The sequence below is a fragment of the Phascolarctos cinereus genome, unplaced genomic scaffold (assembly GCF_003287225.1).
Source record: "Phascolarctos cinereus isolate Bilbo 61053 unplaced genomic scaffold, phaCin_HiC Scaffold_4;HRSCAF=312, whole genome shotgun sequence".
Lineage (NCBI taxonomy): Eukaryota > Metazoa > Chordata > Mammalia > Diprotodontia > Phascolarctidae > Phascolarctos > Phascolarctos cinereus.
In genome coordinates this window covers 508,888,607-508,903,152 of record NW_027555847.1, presented here as the reverse complement: position 1 = coordinate 508,903,152, position 14,546 = coordinate 508,888,607, and the positions used below count along the sequence as shown (strand labels likewise).

The following is a 14,546-nucleotide window of genomic DNA, read 5'->3' as shown; positions in this document are numbered from 1 at the left end:
AGGTAATCTTTGGAGGAAGGTTCCTTCCTCGTTCTAGCAGTGTGGGAGGATAGGAAAGACCTCTTGCAGAAGGCAGGATTTGAATTGAGACTTGAGTAAGGCCAGAAAGTGAAGGTGAGGAGGGAGCACATTCTGGGCATGAGAAACAGTCAGTGAAGTGTGGTGTTCAAGGAACAGCAAGGTCAGCATCACTAAACAGTGTCTTTGGTCTATGGAGCGATGTAAAGTGAAAACTGACTGCAAAGGTAGAAGAAGCCAGCCTATAAAAGGCAGAGGACTTTCTATTTGGTCCTAAAGGTAATAGGGAATCACTGGAGTTTATTGAGTAGGGAGGTCACATGGTCAGACCTGCCAGATTGCTTCATTGAAAATCAAAGCACTATGCTAAGTGCTCAGGTACTCTCACATAAATCTCACTTGGCATATTTCCAAGAAGTTGTAGCTTTACATTTCAGGATATTTTTCACCAAAGAAAATAGTCCTTGGGTGCATTTTCTTTGCATATGAATACAGACTCAGGGCAAAATTTATTTAAAAATTGTTTTTGAAAGGCATCACATTGTTGACAAAATTTCATTATACCTGTTTGGAGTCAGAAGACAAGTATCAATTCGCTGATGAGCTGAGTTGTGAGGGCCCAGCAACCTCCAAAGGAAGTCTCCTGGGGGCAGCTAGGTGGGGCAGTGGATAGAGCACCCGCCCTGAAGGCAGGAGGACCTCAGTTCAAATCCAACTTCAGACCAAACACTTAAAAAAACTTACTAGCTGTGTGACCCTGGGCAAGTCACTTAAACCCAGTTGCCTTTAAAAAAAAAAAAAAGGAAGACACCTGGCCAATTAGTAGGGGGGAGGGAAAACATCGTTTCACTCAAGTAGTATTTATTAAATCAGGCAGTGTATCAAGCAGACTGAACAAGTCCACCCACTGTCTTCTAGAATTGAGTCCTTGTTCCAGGCCCACTACCATCACCCTACTCACTTATTTTTTTTCTTTTTATAAATCTTAGGAATTTGTTTTCAATAATTTACCAGCGACTAAAAGGGGAATCCTGAAATTAAAGCTAAACATTTATCAGAAATGATCTTGGTATATATCCTAAGCCAATACATGCTACACTAATAATGTCTCTAAAACTAACTATAAGCATAAAAAACAAAGCCAACTCTCACATTGAAACTATGCTGTCATTCTAATTTTTTTTTGTTCTCAACTTGTCATTTCATTGGTGAAGGGGAGCTCCTGGTGAGGAAGTTCCCTCTGTCAATGCAGATTTTGAATTCTTCTGCAAGTGATAGCTATAGACAGTCGTTTAGTGCACTGACCAGTTAAGTGACTTATCTAGAGTCACAGTCAGTTTGTGTCAGAGGCAGAAATTAAACCCACATCTTCATGACTTTAAGGCCAGCTCTCAATTATATCATGCTTACCTCCTCTCCTATTTTTTGTTACCGTTTAATTTGTAACATAATTACAAAAGAAAAAATAAAAATTCTAAAATTGTAAGTATTCTTTCTTGGGCAAAATGTTCATTTTCCTATGGAAATTTTTACATATCAGAATCTTTTCAATAAAAGGCAGATTTAAGAAGGAAAAAAAGGTGTTAGGCATAAAAGTGTAAAGAGTCTATCTAGAACAAAGAACTATGGGTAAATAGTACAGTCACTGATTTATTTCATTATCCTCAAATCAATTCATCCTTTAGCTTACCTCCACTTTTTAAAAGCTACATGATCTCAACAGTAAAAATAATTTAAATACGTTAAAATAATTAAGAGAAACAAAAAGTCACATTTGAAAAGGAATACTCAAATCACCTATCATACTTTGTCACAAACAGCTGTCTGAATAAACCAAAACACTGCCAATGTCACAACCGCTTCAAGTTTAATGAAACTTGATTTCCATGGTGATAGTGACAGATCTAACAGGTGTGCCTGGCTTTTGTTTTGTTTAAATTTAAATTCCTCAGATTGGAAGACAAGAGGGAAAAGATTAGTAATTTTTTCCCATTGCAACATAGACTTTATTGCAGAACCCTAAATTTTAAAATATGCAAATATAATTGGACTTCATGTAAAGTAGCTGAAGAACCCCAACTCTTCAGGGAAAATACAGATTTGTCTAACAGAAAATTGATAAAATTCTCATCCTCTTGTCCTCTTTAAAACACCAAAAACAAACAAAACAAAACAAAACAATACCTGGCATAGTTGTCTGTCATAAAATCTCCAAGTTTATTAGAGAGGTTAATAATTTATTGTCCACATGTTGCTTCTCCCTCAAAAGAAAAGGACTCACTTGTAAGAATCAGTGTTTCTCAGTCTTCAAGTGAAACTTCTTCCCATCAATACTCTTCTTCTTCATCTCCTCAAAAGAGCTAAAAATCAGTCTTTATTTGTCATGTCAATGGCCTGGGCAAGCGTTTCTTTAGCTTTTGTTATACATTTTCTCAGGCAAGACTCCCCACTTCTAACTACAAGCAGCTGAGCTCATACAATCCAGGTAATTATATCAGGGAAGGCCTCAAGGCAATTTGTTTGTTCTCCTCAAGCTCTGTGACCTTGACCTCCTGTTTCATCAACTTTTCCTTCATCCTTTGGATGACTTTCTCCTTAGTATTTTAAACTTTGCATTCTAGAGCTTTGCCTTATTTTTTTTGGCACATTTCACATATCTGTAGGCATTGACTGACTTTTCTTTCTTGGTGTTAATCTTGACCTACAGATTCAATATGTGTGGCCCAGAGGTCTTTAGTGATGCTCTCTGATGGTTACATGGATTCAAAACAGCTCTTTTGGCCCACTCAGTTATTAAATGTTATAAGCCAAGTTATTTAAACACTATTTAGATTGGTCAGTCACTGTAATAGGAATGATACTACTTGTGGACTCAATGTTCTCTAAGATTCCTTTGATATTTGATCCTAATTAGAATCATCAACTTTTAGAGCTGAAAGAAAGGACTCTTATAGATCTTCTGGTCCACACTTTTCATTTTGTAGAAAAGGAAAAGATATTCTCCTTGGTCACAGAAGTAATTACTGACAGGTCCAGTCCTAGAGCACAGACTTATTGACCCAATCTAGTGTTTTTTATACTACCCAATCAGTGTATCATTCAGCTTGCCCTGAGATGGGGTGTAACATGATGCAGGCTAATGGCTATAATAAGGAAGAACAGTTAGCAAGTTGATTAATTGTGCTTTTAGCTATGCTTCTATTCTTAAAGATATTTCCTTCATTAAGCCCTTCTACTTGCATCATAGTCATGATGACATAATTATTATACCGTATTTCATTGCATAATTGTAACCACTGCATAATCATCGAGCCCTGGTTTTTTAGTGCAAAATTTAGTGCAAAAAAAAAAAGGTTTATAACCTTGTAATGGTCATGTTGCTTAAAAGGTAAACAGAGCAGCAATGTATTCACCAGTGCCATATGGATATGCATTTATCTCTTGTGCATTGTGAGGCTGTGAGCCTAGAATTCCCATTGTACGCACATTGTCAGTATTCCTTTTTAAAGTATATTCATGAATATGCTATGCATCCTAATCTTGCACCAAAGACAATTTAGTAATAAGTGATCTTTAAGTAATACTGATGCAATTTTTAAAGCTTCACATAATGGTTGCACCCCACTTTTTGCAAAGATTCACATAAAATCTGCGACAACAATTATGTGGTAAAATGTGGTAACTAGAATCAAATAATCAGAGAGTCTTAGAATTGAAAGGGGCCTTGGATATAATCTAGTTAAACCCTTCTGGCTGAGGTCCAGTGCACACTGGCCCCCAAATGCAAGTTTAGGATCTGGACAGATTCAATCAATAAGGCATCTAATTAAAAAAACCCAAACACTGCTATATAAAATGCACTCAGCAAGAATATACATTGACAGGTGCAGCTCTCCAGGTCTCCTCCCAAAAGGACACACCACACCCAATTTTTTAACAGCTTGTATGGAAATAAACACTGTGAGGTCCAAAGAGTTACATTTCTTTCTCAGTATCAGTTCATATAGGATTTACCAAAAAGCAAGCCTCAACGCACTTAGTTTATCCTCATTCTAGGTCTTTGTGTTTGAGGGATACACATGTACCTTTTTTTTTTTTTAGGCAATCAGGGTTAAGTGATTTGCCCGGGCTCACACAGCTAGCTGGTAAGTGTCTGAGACCAGAATTGAACTCAGGTCTTCCTGACTCCTGCACCTTGTAGCTACCCCTGCCTATGTACTTTAAATCATCAATGCCAAGCTGCTTAGTCAGCTCCTTTAGGGCAGAAAGCCCAGACAAAATAAGTAATGGGTAAGATACCTTATCATTTCACAGATGAAAGATGGGGGCCCAAAGGAAGGGGAAGTAATTTAACCCAAATTGTTTAATTGGGCAGAGCTGGAATTGGAACCCAAGTATTTTAACCTCAAGTCCAGTACCCTTTTTATTATGCCACATTTCTCTTTGGGGCAAATAATTATGTAAGGGGTATTGATCAGAGGAGTCCCTGATCAACTTGATTTCCCTGATGAACTTGTTAAATTCACAGAGAGTGACCTTTTGTTTGAAAGCAATTGGATGGCATCCAGTGCTTAGCACAGTGCCTGGCATGTAGTAGGTACTTAATAAATATTGATTGGCATCTCTTTATGGAATGTGATACTAGGGTCATATGGATTTGGCTACAGAAATTAGGGCTGACATATTAAGGGCAGCTAGGTTGCACAGTGAATAGGGAGCTGGGCCTGGAGTCAGGGAGGCCTGAATTCAAATTCCAACCTCAGGTACTAGCTGTGTGACTCTGGGCAAGTCACTTAACCCTGTTTGCCTCAGCTTTTTCGTCTGTAAAACGAGCTGGAGAAGGAAATGGCAAACTATTCTAGTATTTTTGCCAAGAAAACTCTAAATGGAGTCATAAAGAGTTGGAAACAACTGAAGAACAACTGAATAACAACATTTTAAGTTAAGCTGACTGAGAATCAGTAACCCCTCCCTATGGTCTATAAAAGCAAGATGATTGGTCTCACTCAAGAGGACTTCCTCTGTATTTTTCTCTCTTGTGACTTCTGGAGTGTAGCAAGTAGGGGAAGGTATTTATTTTTTCCTCATCCCAGTCGGTTTATGGTGACTTAGAACAAAAGTACACAGCCTGAGAACAGAGATACTGAGAGTGGGCTTTTTCAGTTTAGCAAATGGTTACAACTTGAGCACTGAAAAATTTCTTGCAGAAGCACAAGATGGAAGCTGACATGAGTGTACCCACTCAGCCCAAGAGAGGACTTGAAACTCTGGGAGTTGCCTGATGGGTAATCCCAAATTTGGGGATTCTCAAGTTAGTTCAATCACCAGACCTTCCAGAAATAGGATACTTCGTGAGGCAGTGTGTGCCTTGGATGAAGTAGAGACTGTGTAGTCCTTATACAGAATCCTACTTGGAAATAGAGCTAGTCTAGCTTTTGATCTTTGCCCAAAAGACACAATTCAGTTGATGTAAAGTATTCTAATTATGTCTACAATAAGTTGCCTGTCATTTTAGTTGAAAGGAAGAAGGAAAGGTAGAGAATAGTAAAGCCTTAAAATTCATGGTACTCCTAAATAAAGCCAGTTATAGGGACAGGAGTAGACCTCCTGGGTATGACCGAGCCCATGTAGTGGAAAGTCTGACAAAATGGTCTGTTATACAGAGCTCAGTATGGCCTGACCCATTTTTTTTAGCCCCTAGAAAATTATATTAGCTTCAGACAGCACAGTACGATAGAAAAACCACTTGATTTGGAGTCAGATGATCTGGGGTTTGAGTCTCAAGCGCTTCAAAACTAGCTTTGTAGCCTTAGGCAAACAATTTAACCTCTCTTGGACTCCTCAGTTTCCAGACCTATGAAATAGGAATAAGAATAATTGAATTATCTAAACAACACGGTGAGGAAAACACTTGATAAATGTGAGTTGTTATTATTAAGGCACCGTACAAAGCTTCCTTTGATCCTTATAATCCTGTATTCTCTGGTTCAAAACAATCTGGAGTGGAGCAGGATTGTTTGCTGGATTGGAGCAATTACCCAGAGTCCTTATAGCCATTTCCAAAACATCCCTGTATCAGAATCAGCAACATGTCATTCCTTCTTCTCTAGATCCCAGGTCAGTGTCCCAATAGGTGGGTCATGAGAGTGTTAAGGAAGTTAAGACATTTGCCCCTAAAAATAGAAGGATTGTAGTATATGGTAGGAAGGGACTTGAGTAGGCCCTAGAAGACACAAATTGTGAACTTGGCTCCATCATTCAGTAGAGTATTTGTGGGCTAATGCCTTAGTCTCTCTCAGGCTCAGTTTCTCTACTTGTAAAGTACAAGGAAATAATGTATGGCTTGTCTACACAGTCAGTTACTGTAAAGATCAGCTGAAACAATGGATGTGAAAGTAATTTGCATGTGTAAATCATTCTACAAGTACAGAATGTCATTAAAAGTAAATTGGCCCAAGCAATTCCAAATAGCATAGTATCATGTCATAGATCTATTGTTGGAAAGAAACTTAAAGGTCATCTAGTCCAACTCTTTTATTTTTTAAATTTCATTTAATTTTATTTTTCAGTTAATAAGTATTTGTTTTCTTTTCCTCTCATACCCCCTACCCATTGGTAAAAAGATAATCTTTCTCTTTTTTTGGTAAAAAGATAATCTCTTAACAAATATTCATAGTCAAAACAAATTTCTTTGCTGTCCATGTCCAAAAACATATGTCTTATTGTGTATCATGAAACCAGTGCTTCTAGGTAACATATTTCACCACTGATCCTCTGAAATCATGTTTGGTCTTTGCATTGATTAGCATTCTTAAGACTTTCAACATTTTTTGTCTTTATGACATTTCTATAGAAATTATTCTGGTTCTGCTCCCTTCACATAGAATCCATTTATACATACCTTCCTAGGTTTCTCTTAATCCATTCTTTTCATCAGTCTTATTGCACGATAATTTTCCATGATATTCATGTGCTATGATTTGTTTGGCCACTTCTCAATTAATAAACAGCCCCTGCCTTTTTAGTTTCCAGTTCTTTCTCATTACAAAACTACTATAAATATTTTTGAACATGAGTCCTTTTCTTCTTTCTTTGACTTCTTGTTTTTGTTTTTTGTTTTGGCAATGGGGTTAAGTGACTTGCCCAGGGTCACAGAGCTAGTAAATATTATGTGTGTGAGGCCAGATTTGAACTCAGGTCCTCCTGAATCCAGGGCCGGTGCTCTATCCCCTGCGCCACCTAGTTGCCCCTTCTTTCTTTGACTTCTTTAAGAAACTGAGGCTGAGAGAGATTAAGGGATTAGCCCAAAAATTCCCTACTGAGTGATGGAGCCAAGTTTACAATTCATGTAGTAGTGGTATTGCTAGGTCAAGTGGTATGCACAGTTTAATGATTTTTTTGGGCATCATTTCAAATCACTTTTCTGAATGGCTGTACTGATTCACAGATCTGTCAACACTGCATTGATGTGCCTATTTTCCCACAGACCCTCCAATACCTGTCATTTCCCCCTTTTTTCATCATCTTTGCCATGTTGATGTTCAATGTCTTTATCTTACAGAGGAGTAAAGTGAGGTCCAGAGATGTAAAATAACTTGTTCAAGGTCACCTTAAGGTTAAGGTCATAAAGTCAGTATAAGTGGCATGGCCAAGAGTCAAGCCCAAGTTCTCGGCCTCCAAAACCAGTGCCTGTTCCGTAGTACCAGAATGCCTCACCAAGATGTGCTTGTGGAAGAAGGGGCTACTTACCATACCAATTGAAAACAAGAACACTTGTATTCTCGGTCACACAGTTGGGATAAGTTCTCCTATTGAGAGCTAGAATAAAATTTAGCTTCTGGAACTACCCCTTGACTAAACATTCTTTCTCTATTTTCCTAAGCTTCCGAAGGTTCACTCGGTCTAACAGCGTGACAGCAGCAGTACAGGCTGACCTGGACTTCCATGAGAACTTGGAAAACTCTCTGGAATCTATAGAGGACAATACCTGCCCGGGACCAATGTCCAGGCAGTTTTCCCGGGATGCCAGCACCTCCACAGTGAGCATTCAGGGTTCAGGAAACCACTACCATGCCTGTGCTGCAGACGATGACTTTGACACAGATTTTGATCCTTCCATTTTGCCTCCACCGGATCCATGGATTGACTCTATCACTGAAGATCCCCTGGAGGCTGTTCAGAGGTCAGTGTGTCACCGAGATGGTCACTGGTTTCTGAAGCTTCTTCAGGCTGAGAGAGACCGGATGGAAGGTTGGTGCCAGCAGATGGAGAGAGAAGAACGGGAAAATAACTTGCCTGAAGACAGTAAGTAGTGATCAAAATAATGCTAATAAGCATTTGCACATCTATTTTGTTTGTTTTTTAATCTCCTTTTTTTTTAATCTCCTTGTTCTTTTGACTGGCAGATAACCTGCAAATTCTTCTCAGTTTTGCCCGTCGGAATGATAGCATGTAGAAGAAACAGGCAAATCCAGCTGAGGACACAGACAGTATAGACTAGTGTACTCATAGAAAATATTACTGGGCAGATGTAACACTTTTCTCAAATCTAAATTTGTGACATTTGCTGGTCTAGTTCCTGAAGCTTATGATGAAGGAAGCCTGATGTTTCAGTAATGGGTTCTTTTAGCTGCAGGTGTTTCTATAGCTCACTAGTGTTCCAGACAACCAATGACAATTTTCTTTTGGCTTCCAGATGTAACTAATCTTGCCTTTTCACTTCAACTGATGGAAGCTCCTTAAGCAAATCAGTCAATCAATAATTATTTATTAAACACCTAGTATGTGTCAGGCACTGTGCTAAACACTGGGAATATAAATACAATGAATGAAACAATGCCTACTCACAAGGAGCCTACATTCTAAATGGGGAGATAGTAAGAACATATATATATATATATATATATATATATATATATATATATATATATATATATTATGTATATGCATATATGGACACACAAAATAAATATACAGAGAGTAAAGACAAATAGATACTATGTAATTAAATGCCTTAGTCAGTACTTCTTACATGTGATCTCTTTGAGGAAAGGCCAGCCAGCCAAAATTAGCAAAATAACTATATAACTTTTATGTTTTCTAAAAACTAAATTATATATATGTATTTTTCAAATGAAGGTCCTCCTCTCTCTCCCACTTACCACCTTGCCCCCATTAAGAAAGCAAGAAAAACAAGCTCTTGTCACAAATATATACACATATATAATATGTACACACACACACACACACACACACACACGCGCGCAAAACAAATTCCCACATTAGCTCTGTCCAAAGGAACATCTCAGTCTGCACTGAGTCTATTACTTCTCTATCTGGAGGGGCATAGTGAGTAATCTGTTATAGAATAACTTTTATAGAAATGTAGTTTTATTACTTTCAAATTATATGAGATGTCTAGAATTAAGCTAACAAAGGACTGACCAGTAGCAGCCTTTGGGAATTCTACTTTAATGAATATAGGAACCATAATTAAAACATTGCTCATTTATAGAGAAGTGGGTGCGTCTAAAGAAACTGAGGGAATGTGAAAAGTTTCATACCTAAAATAAACTTTCCCTTATGAACTTTTTACGTTATTAATTTTTCATTATTTTATATATATATATATATATTTTAGAATTGTACATTATTAACATATTATTAATTTAACAAACATTTCTTCAAAGATAAATTCCAGATCAATTCCTGAGGAAATTAACACAAATTCTAAATTAATAGGGTCTGGTTAATACAGTTTTACTGTATTTCCCAACCTGTGGTAAAACATTCTGAGCTTGTATTGGTCTGATCAGCCACAGTCAGACAAACTGTGACTTGACTCTAACGTGTGATGTCATTTTGGTCCTCTTTGAGAATGAAGGACAACCTTACAACCGAACCATTTGTCAAATGGTAGCTAGTTGGCCTTTGAACAGCAAAAATGATAAACAATTTATATTCAGAAATGTCAGTAGAAAAGTAATAGAAAGGGTTAAAAACCTACCTAATACCATTGCAGAGATTCTCAACCTTTTTCAGTTCCCATACCTCTTGGCTTACAGGAAACCTTCCTATACCCCCAGTCAACATGAAAGGAAAAAAAGCCTACCATTTACCATGAGTATGCAAATAAGAAATAAACTAAAGAGATTGATTTTTTATAAAGAAAACTTTATTTGGCACATGTTTTTAATATCATAAAGTTGTTAAATATTTACCAGAACACAGTCATATAAACTGAGACTCTGATTGTTTCTTATCAACCAACAGCTTTATTCTCAGTATAGTTTTTGAAGACAATACCCGCATATCATGATCAGCCTTATTTATTTCTTCCTTTAGATTTAGTTGAGAACAGGGCTGAGAATTCTAATTCATAGAGATTAATTAAAGCCTTGTAAGCATACTTAGTAAGAATAGGATATGCTTCTCCAAGGGTACATCAACAATTTTATAACTTCACTGGATGGAGATCAATTTGGTGTTTCAGGTTATTATGGAGATCTGTCCCTAGGTTGTTGCTGATTTTTTCTGATTCAACTTTAGAAAAGATTTTATATTCAAATCTCTTTCATTTAATTTTGATTTATAGAAATTATTTCTTTAACTGCTTATTTCAAATTTTTTTTATATCTACTCTAATGCTTCCTCCCATTCCTACTCTGCCCCCTCTCCAATACAAAAAGTTTTTCCACTAACACTGCTATTTTTGGAATATTTTGTTAGATAATAGAGGTATGTTCCAAATATTCCCTGTGTTCCCTTGACCAGCTTCATGTACCTGTTGGGAACCATGGTATCATAGGATTCTTCTTATAATGGACATGTTATAAAGTTCCTTTGTAAACCTAACTTCAGAGTCTACTGTGCATTATTTGAGTACTCAAATGCTTAGTGTTTCTTTGATTTACTTAATTTGGGGCAAAACTGTCAAGCAGCAGTGATTCTCCATGCCAACTCCCTTCCTTCCTCCAGTGATTTTTTTTGCCATGTAAAATAGCCTGTGAAAAATAATGGCTTAAGGTCCCAAATATATTATATTCCATGTCTATACATAGGGCTTAGCTTTTTGTCATTCCAGTTATATAGAAGCCTTCTTGCTGCCAACCAGCTCATTTACTGCACTTCTGGGCTGGTTAAGATATTCACAAGTGGAATAGACTAAATCTTCTGCAGCTCCATTCACCAACTAAGGACCAGTGGGTAGAACGACATCATTAAGAAGAAAACTAATTGCCTCATGTTCTCCTTTCCCCTTTCTAGGAATACGCATCATTTCTTAAATTATTAGCAGGCAGAATGCCTAAGTAAAAGAGGCTATTGTCTTTTGTATTGTGTTCCTAAAAGCTGGTGTGCCTGCCTTCCCATGGAGGATGGCGGGCTGGCAGGCTGGATGAATTTCCAAAGGAATTCAGTGAATTGGACCTAGAGTTATCTCTACCCACCACCCCTGCCCTCGAGCCCACCTTAGCCCTGGCTTTCCTTAAAACTTACTACTTATTTAACTTAAGTAAAGTCACTTAGTTTCTTCTACTATCCATTTATCTTTCTGACAACAGGAATATCCATGTCTTATCCCTGTTTTTATAAAGCTAAATTGAATATGGGATGGCCAGGTGGCACAGTAGATAGAGTGCCAGGTCTGGAAGCCGGGAAGACTTATCTTCCTGAGTTCAATTCTGGCCTCAGACACTAGCTGTGTGACTGAGCAAGTCACTTAACCCTGATTGCCTCAGTTTCCTCATCTGTAAAATGAGCTGGAGAAGGAAATGGCAAACCACTCTAATATCTTTGCCAAGAAAACTCTAAATGGGGTCACAAAGAATCAGACATGATTGGAACGATTGAACAACAAAAAATAATTGAATATCATTTAAGGATATACGGCTATTATTTTATTTTTATTATTATTATTATGAAAATACCAGAAATCATAGTTAACATGCCTTAATGTTAATTACCATATTGATATACTTTGTCAATAAGAAAGATTAAAGTTGTTTCAGGAAACCAGTTCCCTAGCCTATATAAATGAGGGTATATAGTAAGATCTTGGTCTGTTAATTACTATCAAGTAATAATATTATTGTGAAACATATAGCTAATATCATTAAAAATACACATCAAAAATCCCCCTTTGATGAGTTCAGTGATAGAGTGTGACATAGAAAGGAACACTAGACAAGAGATCTGAGTTCTAGCCCTGGGTTTTCCACAAGCTAATTTGTGACCATAAATAAATTATCTAACCTCTTTGAGCCTTAATTTTCTAATCTATAACTGAAGGAGCTGGATTCAATGATCTCTAAAGTTCCTTCTGACCTAAAATTTCCATGATTTAAGCACCAAAGGATAATACAGATTCTGTTGTTGTAGTAGAATTTTTATGTATCTAGCACTGTTTAAAGTAAGTGGATCATCCTTTGGGAGTTTTGAAATATTTTTGTTATTCAGATTTTTTGCTGCAGTGGTCATTCGTATAATGGGAATGAAAATACACTGTACTTTCTGCTCATAGTTGGTGCTACTTACCCCACCCTCCAGCTTTTAATAAGATATGCATTCATACTTTTTTTTTCTAGTAACAGTGATGAATTTATACTGATCCACCCATGTTCTCTATTTTCTATGACACTGCAAGCTTCTCCCTCTTCAATCCACACCCACCCCCAGCAATGGCAGATGTTTATGATCTCCAAATACATGAAGCTAAGGATTCAGTCAATGGCTCCAGTACAAAACTGGTTCATGTATAGAGTAAACCTGAACCCGTAACACATGGCACTGGCCTTTTGACCGTAATTTTCCAACTAACTGAGGTAATCAGCCTTAAATGTGTGGCACACTAAAAAATAAAACAAACAAGAAAACCTCTTCCCTAATTCAGAGTAGGTGGGAAAGAATTTCTGAATTACATAGGTTTTTTTAAGTATTTAATTTAATTTTAAAATTACATTATTAGTTTAATTCCATCTACATAGTATAGTGGATAGAGAGCTGTTTTGGAGCTTAAGAAGTGAATTCAAATGCCCCCTGACACATACTGGTTACCTCAGGAAGCCTGACAAGTCACTTCAATACTACAATTGCATTACTACAGCAGAGCAGATGTATATCTGCATTGGGAGAAGGGATTGCCTTGTCCAGGAGTTCTCTATATCAATAAAATTGAAAGGCAGGAAAAAGAAAAAAATTCAAATGACCTGCTAATTAAATGTTTACAGGTAAAGGTATATCTGTAAGGTCTGCTTTAAGGAAGTTGCAAAATTCGTTAGTAACTAGCATATCCCTACAAATGATGCAAAGTGCTGACATCCCTAAAAGCAGTTTGTTCCACAATTACTTTTCCACAATTTGTTTAGCATGTACTTTCTTCATAAATTAACTGTTCCCTATTTTATAAATTTTATTTAATTTTATAAATTAACTAATGGCTATTTCATGAGTAACATGGGTGCAAAGGAAAGAACTCGAGATTTGCTAATAAAGGACCATGTTCAAATCCCGGCTCAACTATCCCACACCATCTTCAAATCATTTCTGCACGGTGTAGTGGAAAAATTGCAGGGTTTGGAGTGAGAGGACTTGACCCTATTGTTCACACCATGGGTAAGTCACTTCACTCTCTGGGCCTTAGTTTCCTGATTTGTAAAATAAGGGAGTTGGACTAGATGACCTTTTGCAACTTAACCTCTCAGTTTACTCATCTGTAAAAAATCAGAGTGGGACTAAATGGTTTCTAAGGTCCCTTTCAGCTCTTTGTGCTATGATCTTATAAGCTAACAATTACAGCTATTAGGGGCTGCTGGTGATAGGACTTCACCCAAAGTACCTAAGCAGAAATTAGGTGAACACCACACCGTTGACTGTTCCTTCACTGGATGGGAGATTGCATTAGATGACCTTAAGGTCCTTTATAACTCTTAAAATTTTTCTTTTTATTATGAGCTTCATAGTCATCCAGAAACACGAACATACTCACATGCAAAGAAGGATAGAAAAAGCAGATTACATTAAAAAATGTGAATGTATCATGTACATCATAGTTTTTTTTAAAGTACACATCATTCTAACATGGTAGTACGAATACTGCCCTTCTTGTCTGTGTCCCCTTCTGACCATCCTTCTGTTCTATATTTATTTATAACATGTTTCATCAATACCCTCTTTCTTCTTCTTGGGTTTATTTGTTTATTTATTCATTCATTTATTTGTTTATTTCTTTGCATTGCTATCCCTTTATATCCTCTATGACATGCTCCAACTCTGCCTAATAAAAGGTTTCTTTTGTAACAAAGTACAGTTATGAAAAACAAATTTCTGTTATATTGGTTGTGTCTTAAAATGTATCTTCCAACTCTTAAAACTATAAATGGGGGGGGGAAGGAAGATCAGATCAAATGAACAGCAACCAAATATTTAGAATCTAAATTAGTGAACTTTTATTATAAAGCAGATCCTTGGTTAAAGATGCATTCTGGAATAGGAAATCCTTAATATTATATTGTTGGAAATCCCCAATATCA

At 36.9% G+C, this 14,546-nt stretch overlaps 1 protein-coding gene across 9 annotated transcripts in view; it reads left to right on the top strand.

Moving 5' to 3' along the window:
- Positions 1-14,546, top strand: part of DLGAP1 (DLG associated protein 1) — a 1,123,488-nt gene that overhangs the window by 1,071,934 nt on the left and 37,008 nt on the right. For all 9 annotated transcript variants that reach the window (XM_078153489.1, XM_078153491.1, XM_078153488.1 and 6 more), the window contains one exon: positions 7,901-8,322. In XM_078153489.1, coding sequence (XP_078009615.1) covers positions 7,901-8,322 — 422 coding nt within the window. The remainder of the gene's footprint in view (positions 1-7,900; positions 8,323-14,546) is intronic.